The following is an 18,607-nucleotide window of genomic DNA, read 5'->3' as shown; positions in this document are numbered from 1 at the left end:
AGGTGCAAGTGCTTACCGACTTGTTGTGAGAGGTCGGTCGCGTGCCTGTCGAGGCTTTCCCGTGCATCTCTTAATTGCATTACATTGCATGCGTGCCAGAGGCGTGGCTGGGCGTGGCTAAGCTAGACGCAACTTTCGTCTTTCAATAGAATTGAATATTGAAGTCACCGGCGACCGCCCGCGCGGTGTCATTATGCCGTTTATGAGATATCGCTCGCGCTAGCAGCTGCGGGTAACTTTCTATTTACATTTAGTACGGAGAAAGAAAATTGCATCGGAGGCTCTATTCTAATATTCATAGTTTACGAAAATTGGACGGATGGAAAGATTGAATCTATTTGCAAAGTAAACGAATATTGAAATGACAATTGGTCTTCAATCAAGTTCTATTTTCAATGTAATGGAATATTGTAAGAGCAAGCAACGCCAGTCAATTTTTAATTTGACATTCAATTTTCAATTTGTCTCAAAAATTAAAAATGGAATGGACGAATTGGCCACGCAAATTCAAAATTTAATATTTAATTTTTAAATTAAATTGAATATTGAATTTAATATTGAAAATTGAACTAACGTGCTTGCAATTTCAATATTCAATTGCATTGAAAAAGGAAATTGGTTAAAAATTAAATGTGTTTTCAATATTCATTTTAATCCGCAAATGATTATAGTCCGTCCATCAATCAATTTTTAATTTTTAATAGAATTGAATATTGAAATTGCAAGCAACTTGTAGGCAATTTTCAATTTCTAATTCAATATTCAATTGTTGCCGGGAATTGAAAATGGAATGGACGAAATGGTCACGCACCGAGAATATTTCTTGTTGTGCAAAGTTTACAGAATTACAAAGTAGCTAGGCTATGCTGGGTGCGTGACCATTTCGTCCATTCCATTTTCAATTTCCGGCAACAATTGAATATTGAATTAGAAATTGAAAATTGCCTACAAGTTGCTTGCAATTTCAATATTCAATTCTATTAAAAATTAAAAATTTATTGATGGACGGACTATAATCATTTGCGGATTAAAATGAATATTAAAAACACATTTAATTTTTAACCAATTTCCTTTTTCGATGCAATTGAATATTGAAATTGCAAGCACGTTAGTTCAATTTTTAATATTAAATTCAATATTCAATTTAATTTAAAAATTAAATATTAAATTTTGAATTTGCGTGGCCAATTCGTCCATTCCATTTTTAATTTTTGAGACAAATTGAAAATTGAATGTCAAATTAAAAATTGACTGGCGTTGCTTGCTCTTACAATATTCCATTACATTGAAAATAGAACTTGATTGAAGACCAATTGTCATTTCAATATTCGTTTACTTTGCAAATAGATTCAATCTTTCCATTCGTCCAATTTTCGTAAACTATGAATATTAGAATAGAGCCTCCGATGCAATTTTCTTTCTCCGTACTAAATGTAAATAGAAAGTTACCCGCAGCTGCTAGCGCGAGCGATATCTCATAAATGGCATAATGACACCGCGCGGGCGGTCGCCGGTGACTTCAATATTCGATTCTATTGAAAGACGAAAGTTGCATCTAGCTTAGCCACGCCCAGCCACGCCTCTGGCACGCATGCAATGTAATGCAATTAAGAGATGCATGGGAAAGCCTCAACTGGCACGCGACCGACCTCTCACAACAACCGTCAGGCTCAGACGTGAGACATTCCTTACGGCGATGAGCGAGAGAAGCCCGTTGCATGGAGGCACGCGTCTAGGGCATCTATAATCAACGAGATCAACGTCTAGCCTACACTGGAAAGTTGACGTCTAGTCGATTTGGAAAGACTCCAAGCAACTATCTAGCTAGAGGACATTTGCGTGGATCATCTAGACCACGCCTCTAAACATCTGGCGGGGAAGCCCCAGCCTGTATCTATCATCTCACGATATAACGGCATGTCGTGCATTGTCTCCACTCTCGATCTCCATGGACGGAGTTGACGAAGATTTTGTTCGGAAGCGAGTCGAAGAGGGTAATAGTCATGCTGTCATCAGTGAAGAATTACAGACGATGTTTCCAGGACTTCGGGGACTCAGCGAACGATCTGTTCGACGTTTCTGTACAGACAGAGGCATAAGTCGACGTTGTTCTCTGACTAAAGAGGAACTAGAACGCTGCGTGTCTGACGCCGTAAGCGAGGTGAGCACTAGCTATATATCTCTAGGTAGCTGGCTGCATGCTCACTAGAGTTAGATTGGGTCATGATTTGCTCATGATCACTATAGCTAGGTCATGATTGTACACTGCATGTATACTGTGTGCGTGGCCTATAATTCCTGTATGCATGTATATTTATATTGACTTTGACAGGTCGGACCATCTTATGGTAGGAAAACGATGACTGGCCTTTTAGCAGCTAAGGGCATACAGTGCAGTCACCATAGAGTAGGTGCTGCACTCAAAACCGTGTCACCAGACTACGCTCAGTCAAGAAGACAAGGAATAGCTACTCTCTTAAATCCTATGCCGTACAGAGCAGACTACTTCGGCGAAAAACTGCATGTGGATCAGAATGAGAAGCTAGCAATGTTTGGCGTAACTCACGTGGCAGGAGTAGATGGATTCAGCAGTAAAGTGGTCGGACTTGTCACAATGCCTGTGAAGAATAATGTTGCCATCTATGAACATCTCTATCGGTATGAATTTGTCATAAATCTAAGGCAGCTCTATTTTGCTAATTAACTGTACTGTATATATCTCGAAGGCCTGTTGCTCTACAGTACGGTCTTTGGGATCAAATACGAGTAGACCGTGGTCGAGAGTTCTACCTGATGCTGGCTGTGCAGGACCATTTGTCAGACCAAAGAGAAAATACCTCAAAGGCCCCATCTATTCAATCACCGTCAACCAAGGTGTCTATTTTAGTAGCATGTTCTTTGTACAATAATCAATTAGCCAACACTGTGAGATGTATGTCTGTAATCAATAAGAAAGTGTGCTCGATCACGTTAACGTTTGGCTGATACTGAATTGACACACGATATAAATGCAGCTTTACCTTGTGCTTTAATTGAGAGTATGAGAGCACGCAAGCTGGAGTATTACTGATACTGTATATAGCACTCAACTATATTGCTACAAGTATTGCACCGTTGATTGCTGCACAGTATATATGTTTAGTGTTAGTTTGGTTATATTTGTGCTACTTGTATGTATTGTGTGTATAGTTGATGTATGTGAAGTCGTGTGTGGGAACTGCACCAAATTGTGGTGTGTCAAAATATATATTATATATACGGGCAATTGTGCACCTGCATGCATGTAGGCACATCAGAGCCTGTAGGCACATGTTGTTGATTCTGATACTTAGCTCCATGCACTTTGGTACATACTTTTACTTACATGAGTATATACATGACTGGTTGATCTCATGTGCAGAATCATATGATTGAAAGACTTTGGGTAGAAATCAACAATAGAGTGAACTATCCAGTGAAAGATGCACTAATTCAGATGCAGTCAAGGGGACTTATTGACATGGACTGTGAGATAACAAAATTCTGCGTGTCCCACGTCACAATGAGAGTCGCTCAAGTAGGCGCATCTCTTGCTGTAAGCTCTTGGAACAAACACAGAATTCCAAGTAAATTGATTGACTGTGTTTCCACAGAGTATTTGTGCAAATTGTTGTATAATTGCAAATTATATAGAGCTTGGAATTCCAGACAAGCTGATGGAAGAAAACAACATGGCCAAGCGTCTTCGCCCTGCACAAGTGCCAACTGCTGAAGAAGCAGTTAGTCTCTACGAACAAAGTGGAGGAACCCTGACACTGTTTGGAGATTTTGGTATTGATCCAGTGGAAGATCATCAACAGGAGCAACGACTCCAAATGTTCCAGCAACGTTTTCCATCGTCTTGTGAACGGCGACAACTCATTATTTACAGATGCAGTTCTGTGTTTCAAAGAAGTCACTTTTTCATTATCCTAGGTATGTGCCATGTACTGTTTGTAATGGTCATGTATTTCAAATAGTTGCATGGTTCCTCGAGTCACCTTAATTTTTATAATTGTGCGCATAGATATATCGTTTTACGTTGGCCGATATATCTATGCGTGGCTAAGCTAGATGCAACTTTCGTCTTTCAATAGAATCGAATATTGAAGTCACCGGCGACCGCCCGCGCGGTGTCATTATGCCGTTTATGAGATATCGCTCGCGCTAGCAGCTGCGGGTAACTTTCTATTTACATTTAGTACGGAGAAAGAAAATTGCATCGGAGGCTCTATTCTAATATTCATAGTTTACGAAAATTGGACGGATGGAAAGATTGAATCTATTTGCAAAGTAAACGAATATTGAAATGACAATTGGTCTTCAATCAAGTTCTATTTTCAATGTAATGGAATATTGTAAGAGCAAGCAACGCCAGTCAATTTTTAATTTGACATTCAATTTTCAATTTGTCTCAAAAATTAAAAATGGAATGGACGAATTGGCCACGCAAATTCAAAATTTAATATTTAATTTTTAAATTAAATTGAATATTGAATTTAACATTGAAAATTGAACTAACGTGCTTGCAATTTCAATATTCAATTGCATTGAAAAAGGAAATTGGTTAAAAATTAAATGTGTTTTCAATATTCATTTTAATCCGCAAATGATTATAGTCTGTCGATCAATCAATTTTTAATTTTTAATAGAATTGAATATTGAAATTGCAAGCAACTTGTAGGCAATTTTCAATTTCTAATTCAATATTCAATTGTTGCCGTGAATTGAAAATGGAATGGACGAAATGGTCACGCACCCACTTTGCACCCTACTAGGGCCCCCTAGATGACGAGAAGTTTCCCGTGATCGGCTAATTCAGCTGGTGGTTTATCTTCTGCGATATGCACGAGCAGTAATAGTGGTGTGCCTATCTTTGGAAAGTATGAAGTCGCCAAACAACTCGCTAGCTAAAAAGTTAGACGGTTTGTTCTACAACATAATGCTCACCTTTGCATGAAAACACTACCTAGAAAATTCTTCCGGCTCACAAACATAGGTATTTTGCCGCTACCTAAAGCGCAGAACGATAAGCTATCCAGCGAGTGTTCACACGTTCCATTTCGTCTCCGTTGAAAGAAATGAGAAGTAATTGAATTCAATAGAATTGAATATTGAAATTGCAAGCAACTTGTAGGCAATTTTCAATTTCTAATTCAATATTCAATTGTTTCCGGAAATTGAAAATGAAATGGACGAAATGGTCACGCACCATGCTGGAACGGTTCAACTAAACTACAAACTCTACCTAACTCTACTGAGTCAAGAAGTGAGACAATGCTAGGAATGTCAGTGAGGTTACTGCGGTATCGGGTATAGCGCTGCTAAGTCAGCAACGTTGTTTTGTAAAGCTTGCTGCCTTGTTTTGCCATACCTCTCCCTCCACATAAACTCGTCGGACTGCTGATCTACTACATAAACCTGAACGGACTACTGATCAACCTGCAATTTGTACGATATCCCACAAAAATCCTACAAACGAAATCATGTGTGCAGATTGCCTTTGTCACCCACAAACGTAAACTGCTCAAATGGCTCTCCTTCCCCACCATGCAGAGCACCTACAGAGAACACAATTTGATAGTTAGACTTACTACAGCTCAAAGACTCTTCAACACAATCATCACTAATATGGTAAACACATTATCATGTATGTAGATAGGTATGTATGTATATATATATTTAGATATCTATGTATGTATGTGTGTATATGTATGTATGCATGTAGAATGTCTGTAGCTACGTGTGGATGCATGTACACCTACATATCATGCCTGTGGCTCAATTGGTTAGAGAGTGCATTTGGAGAATGGAAACATGAGAGAATTTGGGTCAGAAGTTCGAGTACGATACGAGCACAGACGCAATCCTCTTAGGAAAGGAACTCACATGCAATTGCCTCTCTCTATGGATTGTTTCTGTCAAAATAAGTACAGCAAGTGTATACATACTGATGGTTCTAGAGTTACATTGTAGCAAATGCATAGTGACTGTTAACTTCCCCCCCCCCCTCCCTACAGGTTCTTGTAACAAATAAATTGTATCAGTATGTATGTATTCATGTATGCAGGTATGTTATATGCTGCATGGATGTAAGTATGTAGGGTAACATTAATGTATGTGAGTGTTTCTAAATTTGCTGCTAAATCAAATGTGAACAACATTCAACGTCCCACCTGCACGGTCTAATGGTGTATTCGCTACTGTATCCAACTTGAACTCGGCAGGAATGTATTTGTCACCGATTTCTTGCTCAGACGCGTTCAGTATAAACAGAGGAGGAACCTAACACAACACAAAAAGAAGTGAGGTGTTGCTACGTAAAAAAAAGTTGAGATGTTTCACTTGCCTTGCGATCGTAAATGTCCTGCCAGTTGATGTTGCTATAGAAGGCATGATCCATAATCTCAGATGCACCACGATCACCTCCACCAAGTCTACAAAAAATTTAAGTGACATTAGTGTACAATACAACAACACACAATAAGCAATAGGTGTGAATCAAGTAAAAATAATTGAAGCTAACACACACATGTATACACACCAACACACACACACACACACACACACACACACACACACACACACACACACACACACACACACACACACACACACAGCCCAACACACCCACACACCATCACCCACAAACACCCACTGCTTAACATTCACATCCCCACACCCACTGCCCAACACTCACATACTCACCTCCACTCACCACACCACAGACACAGACACAGACACACACACACACACACACACACACACACACACACACACACACACACACACACACACACACACACACACACACACACACACACACAATGAACAAATGGACAAATGCTAAGCCCTCCACGTCTTTCGACGTCGACCTTAAAGGCGGTTGCAGAGATAGCTCCCCTGCATCTAGAGACAGGGCCTTCATGTGCTACGTAAAGTCTTGAGGCCAGCGCTACAATCCACCTGGAGCTTGGCCAGAGTCAACCAGGGCACTGCTAATGATGCAGCTCTGAGACTGGACACCAAGGCCCACACATACCCATCTGCTGCATGACGTTGCTACCAAGCCAGCAGCCATGTCCACCCCAGTCAATGACCAGGTACTAAATTATACTCCTGAGTCGAGAGAAGCAAGTGTGGGTGAGTTTCTTGCTCAAGGAAACTGCGACAGTGTCGCCTCCACCAGGATCAAACCTTTAACACTCATCATGAAATACAAGATCTCGGATGTCATCACCAACGCTATACCATCTCCTCCACCGTGCCACACACACACACACACACACACACACACACACACACACACACACACACACACACACACACACACACACACACACAACCTTATCCGTGGATCCTTCTCAAGCAGTCTAGCTAGCAAAGATCTTGACAAAGAAGACGCTCGTTGAGGAAACTTGATTGCATCCTGAGAGAACAACCCACATCAGCATCATTCAAATTTCAAAACCATCACCTCACACATACAGTCAGAATGAGCTCAAACAACACTTCGTGGTCTCTGTTATAAATCGGCAGCCGACCACAAATCATCTCATACATGACCACACCCACACCCCACCAGTCAACAGCTCGACCGTAATCACTTTCTTCTAAAACCTACAAATACAAAGAAACACTTGATTTGCCATCACTGATGAGACAAAGTTGCCAGACAATTGGCTGTCACCTCGGGTGTTAGATATTCTGGTGTTTCACAGAAGGTGCTGGTCGTTGTGTCTTTTGTGATGTCTTCTTTACAAAGACAGAAGTCTGCAAGCTTGATGTGTCCGTGTCTGTCCATTAGAAGAATCTCCAGCTATCAACATGTAACAGTGTCAATGACATCAATGTAACTATGGGAGACAAGTGTGTGTGTGTGTGTGTGTGTGTGTGTGTGTGTGTGTGTGTGTGTGTGTGTGTGTGTGTGTGTGTTTGTGTGTGTGTGTGTGTGTGTGTGTGTGTGTGTGTGTGTTTGTGTGTGTGTGTGTGTGTGTGTGTGTGTGTGTGTGTGTGTGTGTGTGTGTGTCACTGTGTGTGCACGTGCCAAACATGCAGATCAAATCAACTAAACACAAACTTACAAATCTATACAAAGCTCCTACACCATCCAAGAATGCCAACTTCTTTGAATGCAAATGCTTCTTGAACGCACCTTTACTCAACCCTCCCACCGGCTCAAGATACACATCGTTCAACAGACTGTTTGCTAATTGACATCCTTCCTCCCTCATTGTGACAAATGACCACGACAACAACCACTCAATTAACTCACAACCTTCACATGCAACAAACAAAATATTTATGCAAGTAAACTTAGATGAGGATAAGACACACAACACACCAGCAAAACAGTCTTTGTATGTTTTCAGTCCATTCTTGTGCTCGCCGAGTGCAACGCCGGCATCATGGACTTGCATGGCGGCTATCAGTTCACTAAACATCATCGACTTAGTTTAGTCATGAAAGTAGATACAATGAGTGACAAGTACGGCAAAGGAAGCAAATTGATCAGACAGACAAATGTATAAACTGACAAACAGACAGAGAGACAGACAGACAGAGACAGATAAACAGACCAACAGACAGACGGACAGACAAACGGATGAACAAACAGACAGACAAACAGACAGACAAACAAATAGACAGACAAACTGACAGACAGACAAACAGACCTGACTCTCTCAGTGCCCAATTTTTTCCTCATTAGTCTTATACCCCGTTACACGAGCACTTGTGTGGTATATGTAACAGTAGTAGTGTGATTAGTGGGCGTGCACTTGCTATATAAACGTTTGTAATCATAAATATTGAGAGTCGGTACTTGACCGTAAAGGAGTGTCGTTGTCTCGGTATCCAGGCGATCCTCGCCCGTGTTGTCTACTCGTATAGTATAGTAGCATTACATCTGGTGTCAAGGAGCGGGATTTCCTGAGTGGATTTGAGCGACCAGGAATCGAACATCGCGGAAATGGCCGAAGAGGTGCAGCATCAAGTGCAGCCGAACGTAGTTGTTCAAGTCCCTCGTACGCCACAGCTGCCAGAATCGTTTGGTGACGGTGATTTCGAACTCTGGGTGAAGCGCTTTGACATCTGCGCGAAGGCGAATCGTTGGGATGCAGACGAGAAACTACTAAGGCTTCCGCTGCTGCTGAAAGGAAGGGCATTCGCTGTATATGAAAGGCACGCAACTGCCGAGTCGTACGATGACCTGGTAAAAGGGATCAAGCAGTCTTTTGCCCCGGACACAGAAGAAGCTCGTCGATTAGCGCATCGACAGCTGCAAGACCGGAAGATGCAGGCTGGAGAGGATGTGGAGGTCTTCCTACGAGCGTTAGAGCGGCTGATCGATCGGGCAGCGCCGAATTTGCCTAACGAACTTCGTAATAGGCAATTGATCGATTACTTTCTGGAGGGTTTGCCAACGCCTGTCGCGGATCAATTGTTCATCCTCGCGCCTAAAACGCTTGAAGATACGGTTACGCGAGCTAGGGAGTTGATGCTGTTGGAGAAGCGCAGAGGCTTGCGAGCTAGGCGAATCGCTGGAGTAACGACGTGTGAGGATGACGACGAAGAAGAGAGTGCGTCGGGTCACGTTATGAGAGCAGTGCGAGCTATATCAGATCGACTGGACACTCTCGAGAAGACATCACACCCGGTAAGAGGGGAGGCGAAGCAGACACAACGGAATTGCAAACAAGTGCAATGTTTTGGTTGTGGTGAGTACGGACATTACAAGCGGTTTTGTCCTACTAATGATGTATCCAGATATCGTGGGAAGGACATTGGTCCATGTTATGTTTGTGGTGAGTTAGGTCATTTGGCACGGGCGTGTTCTCGCAGAAGAATGGTGTTGGGGCGTGACAAAGTGACAGATGCGGAACAAATGCAGAGTACAATGAAGCCTCTAATGAAGAAGACGGTTTCGAGAAGAAGCAAGAGTTCATTTGGTGAGCCGGAGGGAAAGCACATTGCATCATGTCGTTGGACTCAGAAGGTATTTAGTGATCCGTCGTTGTTGTTGGTGTCCGTTGTTATTGGGGGAAAGGCATGGAATTGTTTGGTAGACACTGGGGCGTCAGTTTCCGTGATTTCACACAAATGGCTAGAAATATTTAGCGGTGAACAATCACAGTTGGACATGCAAATAGATTCTTTGCCTGAAGGGTTTGCACTCAAGAATGTAGATGGCTCTAACATTCATGTGACAGGGAGTTTGTCATTAGTGATTAGGATGAGTGAATGGACTATCTCTCACAAGTTTGTTGTGGCTGATGTTGACATACCAGGACCCATCTTAGGGATCGACTTCTTGTCACATCATGCAGTAGTTTTGGATCTAAAGGAGAGACTGTTGCGTTGGGCAGGAGGTTCAGTTCCACTGAAGACACCTTCAGTTGGTTTGTGTTTTCTTGCAGTAAGGCATAGCTTTACCATGCCGGCTACCAGTAGGCGTATGATCAAGGGTCAAGTTGTGGATTCTGAAGGGAGGCCATGCTGTCTTACTGGAGCAAGGGTGATTGAGCCGAATGCCGGTTTTGTTGATAAAACAGGTGTTATGGTTGCTAGAGCATTAGTAGACGGAGAACAAGGTGAAGTGCCAGTGCAGTTATTGAATCTTCGAGACACAACTTTTGTGAAGACAGGAGCAGTAATAGCAGAACTGGTTGACATTGAGGAGGTGAGTACAGTAGAGCAGTCAGGTTTAGTGTGTGGAATGGTGGGTACGGAGATGAACGACACTGAGAACTTTTTGAGTATCTTTCATTTGGACCATCTTGGTGACAAGGAAAGAAACGAGCTGTCACGAGTACTGCTTAAGTATCGTAGTGTGTTTTCGACAGGACCTATGGACATAGGTACGACAGGGGTAGTGGAGCATAAAATACCTACGGGCACAGCACAGCCTGTGAAACAACTACCACGTAGAATACCACACACACTGAAAGAGGAGGTTGACAAACAGGTGACACTAATGTTGGACACAGGAATAGTGAGTTGTTCAAATAGTCCGTGGTCCTCGCCTGTAGTTCTCGTGAAGAAACGAGATGGTGGTGTCAGATTTTGTATTGATTACCGACGTTTGAATGCTGTCACAGTAAAGGATAGTTACTCTCTCCCAAGAATAGATGACACGTTGGATGCATTATCGGGTGCGAGGTATTTCACTACCTTAGACTTGGCAGCAGGGTACTGGCAGGTGCCGGTAGCAGAGGAAGACAAAAAGAAAACTGCTTTTGTTACGCAAAAGGGTTTGTGGCAATTTAACAAAATGCCTTTTGGATTGGCCAATGCGCCTGCAACCTTTCAGCGGATGATGGAGGTAGTACTAGCAGGGTTACAGTGGTCGGAGTGCCTCATTTACCTAGATGACGTAATAGTGTTTTCGTCGAGCTTTGACAAGCACATGCAAAGGCTGGGACTAGTGTTTGAAAGATTGGAAAAGGCTAATCTGAAGCTAAAGCCTAGTAAGTGTCAGTTTGTGCGATCAGAAGTGTGTTATCTGGGACAGACAGTATCGGAAAAGGGACTCCAACCGAATAGCGAAAGGGTTAAAGCAGTGAGCGAATACCCAAGTCCCAAGGATGTGAGCCAACTGAAAACCTTTCTTGGTATGGCCGGGTATTATAGGCGATTTATACCTAATTTCTCTGAGACTGCTGCACCACTATATGAACTTTTGAAGAAGCAGAAACCATTTGAGTGGTCTGTAAGCTGTGAGAAAGCATTTACAGAGATACGAGAAAAGATGGCTACAAGGCCTGTGTTGTCTTTTCCAGACTTTAGTCTACCTTTTGAGTTATCTGTGGATGCTAGTGAGATTGGTTTGGGTGCAGTACTCCAACAGACAGTTGAGGGCTCAGAACGTGTAGTGAGTTTTGCGAGTAGGACATTGCACCAACATGAAAAGAACTATTCAACCATTGAAAAGGAGATGATAGCAATTGTCTGGGCCATAGGCCACTTCCGATGTTACCTTTACGGTAAACCGTTCTTGCTCAGGACAGATCATCAACCACTGGTCTGGTTGAAGAACATGAAAGAGCCTCAAGGAAGGTTAGCTAGATGGTTAGCCGCACTAGCAGAATACGAGTTTTCTGTACAACACATCCCCGGGAAAGCGAATGTGCCAGCTGATGCTCTGTCAAGAAGAGTAGGGGGGCAGAACAGTGGAGAACAAGAGAAAGTAGAGGCAGATGGTACAGAGACTCTGGACGAAGTAATGACTCCTTACTCTGTAAATGCAGTCGGATTTGAAGCAGATTGGAAGTTAGATGAAATGGCAATGCTGCAGAGACAAGACCAGGTATTAGCTGAAGTCATCTATCGGCTGGAACACCAACATAAGCCACCTAGGTCTTGGAGTAAAGATGGATGTTTGAGATCGTACAAACGATTGTATCACCAGTTACGCATCAGGGATGGAGTGTTACATAGGGAAAAGTACGTGGCTCTACCTGGTGGACGGTGGGAAAGGAAAGAAGCTTTAGTTATTCCAAGTGCAATGATACATGATGTACTCAAGGAGGTACACGACAAGGCAGGACATATGGGTGTTGAGAAGACCTTGGCTAGGCTTGAGGAGAGAGCATGGTGGCCTGGGTATACTACGGATGTGATGGACTGGGTTCGTTGTTGTGAGGTGTGTGCAAGAAGGAAAGGACCAGCGGTGAATCCGAGAGCGCCATTGATGAGCGTACCGATTGGATCACCCATGGAAATGCTGGCCATGGATATTTTGGGTCCTCTTCCTGTTTCGAACAACGGAAATAAATACTTGTTAGTGGTTTCTGATTACTATACAAAGTGGCCAGAGGTTTTTCCGTTGCCTGATCAGAAAGCTACCACTGTTGCAAAAGTACTGTACAATGAAGTAATATCAAGGTTTGGGGTGCCACTTGTGTTGCATAGTGACCAGGGAAGGAATTTCGAAGGATCAGTGATGAGAGAGCTATGCAGTTTGCTGGGGATGAAAAAGGCAAGAACAACACCATACCACCCGCAGTGTGATGGTTTGGTGGAGAGGTTAAACAGAACACTATTAGATCTTTTAGCGAAACATGTGGATGAGAATCAGAAGAATTGGGACGAGTGGATTGCAACGGTGTTGATGGTTTACAGATCAGCGAAACAGTCATCAGCACAGGAAACACCGTTTAAACTAATGTTTGGAAGGGATGGACGACAACGGTTAGATGTTATCTTGGAAGGAAAAGAGCAAGTACCACAGTTAACGTCAGAATACGTTTCAGCTCTAAGTGAAGCACAGATGAAGAGTATGGAAAATGTTAGAGAATGTTTGGCAGAGGCACAACAGAATCAAGCAAAGTCATATAACAAGGAAATTGAAGTAAGGCATGAATACCAACAAGGAGACTTGGTTTGGCTATATAGTCCAGCAGTAAAGAAGGGTCATGTGAAGAAGTTATCAAGTTCGTGGAAAGGGCCATACAGGGTACTGAGAAAGAAAGGAGACGTGAATTACTTGGTGAAAAATGTCAAGAAGGGAGCTGCCATAATGGTGCACTACAACAGACTGAAACCATGTTATAGACATCCCATGGAACAACAACAAGAAGGACTGACGTACAAGGAAAAGAAAGGTCGACCTGAGAAGAATGAAGCAATTGAAGATGAAGAATGTCTTCCGGCTCCAGCTGTTGAAATGCTTGGAGAGGAGATATCGATAGTAGTACTTCCACCAGAATTAGAGAACAGGGAGCATGAGCTACAAGAAGAAGAACCAAACATACACTTACCAGTCCGTCCAGAAAGAAACCGGGTTCCACCTGTGTGGCATAGAGACTATGATATTAACTAATGATTGACTTGTTGCGTTGAGTTTTGCGTTAATTGATTGTATCTTAGAAGTATGTTTGGAGCAAAGAGGGGAGGAATGTGGTATATGTAACAGTAGTAGTGTGATTAGTGGGCGTGCACTTGCTATATAAACGTTTGTAATCATAAATATTGAGAGTCGGTACTTGACCGTAAAGGAGTGTCGTTGTCTCGGTTGTGGCATGTGGTATGTTAGTGTTAAGTTACCTCTGAGTAATTAGATATATATCAGTGTATTACGGAAATATAAGCAGTCTTAACCCTACTAAGCCCGCAGACAACATGGTGTCACGCGTGGGATTTTGACTGAGCAAACCCAGGTCTGAGTCCGAAGGAGCGAGAACATACCCAATTGAGCCGGAGTAATAATGGCAGCCTTTCAGATCGCACCGCCAGAGACGTTCGATTGTGTCAGCCCTGATACGTGGCCAGTATGGATCCGCCGCTTCGAACGATTCCGTACAGCTTCCGGATTAGAGGAGAAAGACGGAAAGATTCAAATTAGCACACTGGTCTATGCAATGGGATCGAAAGCTGAAGAAATATTGAGTTCATTCACCCTCACGGAGGAGCAGGCGAAAAGCTATAATGAGGTGAGAAGCAAATTCGATACACACTTTGTAGCGCGACGCAACGTGATATTCGAACGTGCAAAGTTTAATCAACGCGTACAAGAACCAGAGGAGTCGGTTGATTCTTTTGTCACTGCGCTGTACAGCCTGTCGGAACACTGCATGTTTGGTGACCTCCACGATGAGCTCATCAGAGACCGCATTGTAGTAGGTTTGCGTGATGCGAGTTTGTCGGAGACATTGCAGTTGGATTCTGAATTAACTTTGGAGAAAGCCATTTCGAAGGCTAGACAAAAGGAGACAGTCAAACAACAGCAAGTGGTAATCAGGAAAGATGACACGCATTCCACACCTGCAGTCGTGGAGGCGGTTCGTGGACGACGTCCTGTGGCGCAAACCAGACAAAGGAAGACTGCCTGCGTACACAAGGAGAAGAGTTCATCGTCGGGTGGCAGACCGATGGCAAGAGATTCCTGCACTAGATGCGGACATAAACCGTCACATGGCAGAGCTGCGTGCCCAGCAGTAACGGCGAAATGCCATAAGTGCGAACGCGTAGGTCATTACGCACGCATGTGTAAATCCAAACAAAAGATCGAAATCGTTTCGGATGCTAGCTTTGAGTCGGACGATTCCCACGGTTATCTATGCTTGGGTGTTAGATCTATCGAAACTGTAACAGGTGCTTGGATGACCAACGCTAAGGTGAACGGGAGAGAGTTGAGGTTCAAGATCGACACTGGTGCAGATGTTACAGTGATACCAGAAAAGGTGTACAAAACAACCTTCAGCAACGCTAAACTTCAACCCGTTACCAGACATTCACTACGTGGCCCAGGAGGACATGCATTGGATGTGCGTGGGAAGTTTGTTGCCAAACTCCAGGTCAAAGCGTTGACCGCACAGCAAGAAATATTTGTGGTGAGCGGAATGACAAGATGTCTACTTGGCAGACCAGCCATTGAAGCTCTGCAAGTAATCAAACGCTGTGAGATAGTACAAAAAGATGCATGTAATTTGGTCAAGGTGGCTGATGTGCAAGCTGAATTCCCAAATTTGTTTAAGGGCCTTGGAAGGATGAAAGAAGAGTACACCATCTGTCTGAAATCAGATACAAAGCCTTTTGCCCTGTCCACTCCCAGACGAATACCTATCCCCTTGATGAAGAAAGTGGAGGATGAACTGCTAAAAATGCAAGTGGAGGGAGTAATTTCGAAAGTAGATCAACCCACTGATTGGTGCTCAGGAATGGTCATTGTTCCTAAGCCTAATGGTCGTGTGAGAGTTTGTGTTGATATGTCCAAACTCAATGAGAGCGTAAAAAGAGAGAGAATGATATTACCTTCAGTAGAACACACTCTAGCTCAATTACAAGGCGCTCGTGTTTTCAGTAAGATCGATGCGAATAGTGGCTTTTGGCAGATACCGCTGTCAAACGAGTCTGCCTTACTCACGACGTTTATAACGCCATTTGGTAGATTTTGCTACAACAGATTGCCATTTGGTATAACCTCGGCACCGGAGTTATTCCAGAAAAGAATGTCTGAGACACTCAACGGTGTGCCGGGAACTCTGTGCTTGATGGATGATATTCTGGTCTATGGGAAGACACAAGCAGAACATGATCAACATCTTCGGAAAGTCCTAGAGAGAGTGCAACAAGCCGGTCTTACACTTAACCAAGAGAAGTGTGTAATTTCAACAAACACAGTGAAATTCTTAGGTCATGTCGTCGATCACACAGGAATAAGAAGTGATCCAGACAAAATTAAAGCAATTAAGGAGATGACAGAGCCGTCAACTCCTACAGAAGTGAGGAGATTCTTAGGCATGGTAAACCAACTGGGAAAGTTTCTCCCAAGACTAGCTGAGAAAACAGAGCCATTGAGAGCCTTGATTACCTCCAAGTCAGAGTGGATGTGGGGAGACAGTCAACGGTGTGCCTTTGAAACAATCAAAGAAGATCTGTCTCAACCACCAGTGTTAGCTTTATATTCTCCAACCAGACCAACAGCTGTGTCAGCAGATGCGTCAGCATATGGTTTAGGAGCAGTTATTCGACAGAAGCAAGACAATGGAGAATGGAAACCTATTGCATACGCATCAAGGTCACTTACCAGTGCAGAAGCTAGATATGCGCAGATAGAGAAGGAGGCACTTTCTATCACATGGGCATGTGATCGATTCCGTGACTACTTACTGGGAATGGCATTTCACGTGGAAACGGATCATAAACCTTTAGTGTCTTTGCTGAGTTCAAACAGACGTTTAGAAGAACTACCTTTACGAGTTCAGCGATTCAGATTACGACTGATGCAGTATCAGTTCACTATTTCTCATGTCCCAGGTCGTAACCTTCATACTCCAGATACCTTATCGAGGAGTCCACTCCAGGAAAATAGAGCCAGTTCAAAAAGCCAGGAAGTAGCAATCGCATCTGACGAGTATGTTGATCACATACTGGATTCTCTACCGGTGCAAACAGAAACTTTGGCCAAAATAAGAGAGCAACAAGATGCAGATGAAACAAGCTACCAGCTGAAGCAATTCTGCAGGAAAGGATGGCCGCCCAAACATAAGCTCAAAGGAGATATCAAGAAATTCTGGGCAGTTTCATCAGAATTGTCTGTGGAAGAAGGCCTATTACTACGTGGTAGCCGACTGGTTATCCCTACCTCAATGCAAGCTGAGATTCTGCATAAGCTACATTTGGGACACCTTGGCATTACCAAATGTAGAGAGAGAGCACGTTCAGCAGTGTGGTGGCCAGGAATTACATCACAATTACAAGATAAGATTGAACATTGTTCAATATGTAGCAAACAACGGCCAATACCAGTCGAACCCTTATTCCCAACGGTTTTCCCTAGTCGACCGTGGCAAACATTGGGCACTGATTTGTTTGAATGGGGAGGGAGGTCGTTTCTGCTAGTCGTGGATTATTATTCGAGATATCCCGAAGTCGTTTCCCTGACAAACACATCTTCCAAAGAAGTAATATACAAGATGAAAGCCATATTTGCTCGACATGGCATACCAGATGAGGTCAGATCGGATAATGGTCCTCAGTACGCCTCCGAGATATTCGCAAAGTTTGCAAAAGAGTACGACTTTGTGCACACAACGAGTAGTCCGAGATATCCCCAATCGAATGGAGAAGCCGAGCGAATGGTACAGACTATGAAGAAACTACTAACGAAGAGTGATGATCCCTACCAGGGATTGTTGTCTTATCGTTCAGCCCCTCTGTCAAATGGATATTCTCCGGCAGAACTACTAATGGGTAGACAACTGAGAGGTTTTGTCCCAACCACGCCAGCTACCCTTTTACCGAAACATGTCCCCTACAGAGACATACGGGTCAAAGAACAAATTCAGAGACAGACCACAAAAGAGAGATTTGACAAACAACATAGAGCCAAGGAACTACCACCATTATCTAGTGGAGAAGGAGTGTGGATTCCTGACAGAAAGGAAAGAGGGTCTATTTTACAACAGTCTAAAACACCAAGGTCTTATACCATCTCAACACCATCCGGAGAATTTCGAAGGAACAGAAGACACATAGTTAGAGATCATCAACGAAAAGAACCGGTACCAGAAGACAAGAAGACTGAAATGAAGAAAGAAGAACCAACAGAAAGTACGGTGCAACATCCACCTTCAGTACAACCTGATCTAACAACAACAAGAAGTGGTAGAGCTGTCAAGCCACCGCAGAAACTAGACTTATAGATAATGGGTGACTATACTGTGTTAGTGTTACACCAGTTTGATCTTAGATGTTTACAGAACTGGGAAAGGGGGATGTGGCATGTGGTATGTTAGTGTTAAGTTACCTCTGAGTAATTAGATATATATCAGTGTATTACGGAAATATAAGCAGTCTTAGCCCTAATAAGCCCGCAGACAACATCGGTATCCAGGCGATCCTCGCCCGTGTTGTCTACTCGTATAGTATAGTAGCATTACACTTGTAAGCAGGCCAACCCGTGCTGACTAGGGTCAGCTTGCTTTGTAATCGTCGTGTAAACACGGGCAGAGCCATGCCAGATCGGCTCGGTATTTCTAACTGGGCCAACGCACACCCAGGGATGTCGTTGCTATGGAGATGGGGCCACATGTGGCCCCAGCCAACAAAAATGTGGCCCCAGGAGCAAAGCAACTGCTAATAATTA

The 18,607-nt window shown here is 43.3% G+C and overlaps 3 protein-coding genes across 3 annotated transcripts; 2 read left to right on the top strand and 1 right to left on the bottom strand.

Annotated features, from left to right (window-relative positions):
* Positions 1-1,948: 1,948 nt before the first annotated feature.
* On the top strand, positions 1,949-4,024 carry LOC134176583 (uncharacterized). The gene is made up of 6 exons (XM_062643249.1): positions 1,949-2,161; positions 2,333-2,658; positions 2,727-2,874; positions 3,401-3,605; positions 3,673-3,954; positions 3,999-4,024. The coding sequence occupies exons 1-6, from the start codon at positions 1,949-1,951 to the stop codon at positions 4,022-4,024; spliced, it is 1,200 nt and encodes a 399-aa protein (XP_062499233.1).
* A 1,320-nt stretch (positions 4,025-5,344) lies between these two features.
* LOC134198640 (RAC serine/threonine-protein kinase-like) lies at positions 5,345-8,450 on the bottom strand. Its single transcript, XM_062668053.1, has 8 exons — positions 8,363-8,450; positions 8,103-8,296; positions 7,709-7,837; positions 7,507-7,638; positions 7,365-7,447; positions 6,368-6,455; positions 6,195-6,303; positions 5,345-5,579 (listed from the first exon to the last, which is right to left on the bottom strand). The coding sequence occupies exons 1-8, from the start codon at positions 8,436-8,438 to the stop codon at positions 5,503-5,505; spliced, it is 888 nt and encodes a 295-aa protein (XP_062524037.1). The 5' UTR covers positions 8,439-8,450; the 3' UTR covers positions 5,345-5,502.
* Positions 8,451-14,225: 5,775 nt separating this feature from the next.
* Positions 14,226-18,164, top strand: LOC134176582 (uncharacterized protein K02A2.6-like). Its single transcript, XM_062643248.1, has one exon. It carries the CDS (start codon positions 14,226-14,228, stop codon positions 18,162-18,164), a length of 3,939 nt encoding a protein of 1,312 aa, XP_062499232.1.
* The last annotated feature ends 443 nt before the right edge of the window (positions 18,165-18,607 follow it).

The sequence above is a fragment of the Corticium candelabrum genome, chromosome 2, assembly GCF_963422355.1.
Source record: "Corticium candelabrum chromosome 2, ooCorCand1.1, whole genome shotgun sequence".
Taxonomy (NCBI): Eukaryota; Metazoa; Porifera; class Homoscleromorpha; order Homosclerophorida; family Plakinidae; genus Corticium; species Corticium candelabrum.
The sequence above is the reverse complement of the archived record's forward strand: the minus strand, read 5'-3'. Positions and strand labels throughout refer to the sequence as shown.

What these genes read in the sequence shown, in the direction of transcription:
- LOC134176583 (XM_062643249.1), top strand. Translation starts at nt 1,949, where the DNA reads ATGGACGGAGTTGACGAAGATTTTGTTCGGAAGCGAGTCGAAGAGGGT. An exon ending in TGTCTGACGCCGTAAGCGAG is followed by an intron (nt 2,162 to 2,332) that starts GTGAGCACTAGC and finishes TGACTTTGACAG; the next exon opens with GTCGGACCATCTTATGGTAG. An exon ending in GAACAAACACAGAATTCCAA is followed by an intron (nt 3,606 to 3,672) that starts GTAAATTGATTG and finishes CAAATTATATAG; the next exon opens with AGCTTGGAATTCCAGACAAG.
- LOC134198640 (XM_062668053.1), bottom strand. Translation starts at nt 8,438, where the DNA reads ATGCAAGTCCATGATGCCGGCGTTGCACTCGGCGAGCACAAGAATGGA. An exon ending in TGTTTGAGCTCATTCTGACT is followed by an intron (nt 7,448 to 7,506) that starts GTATGTGTGAGG and finishes TTGTTCTCTCAG; the next exon opens with GATGCAATCAAGTTTCCTCA. An exon ending in GAGAAGGATCCACGGATAAG is followed by an intron (nt 6,456 to 7,364) that starts GTTGTGTGTGTG and finishes AATTTTTTGTAG; the next exon opens with ACTTGGTGGAGGTGATCGTG.
- LOC134176582 (XM_062643248.1), top strand. Translation starts at nt 14,226, where the DNA reads ATGGCAGCCTTTCAGATCGCACCGCCAGAGACGTTCGATTGTGTCAGC.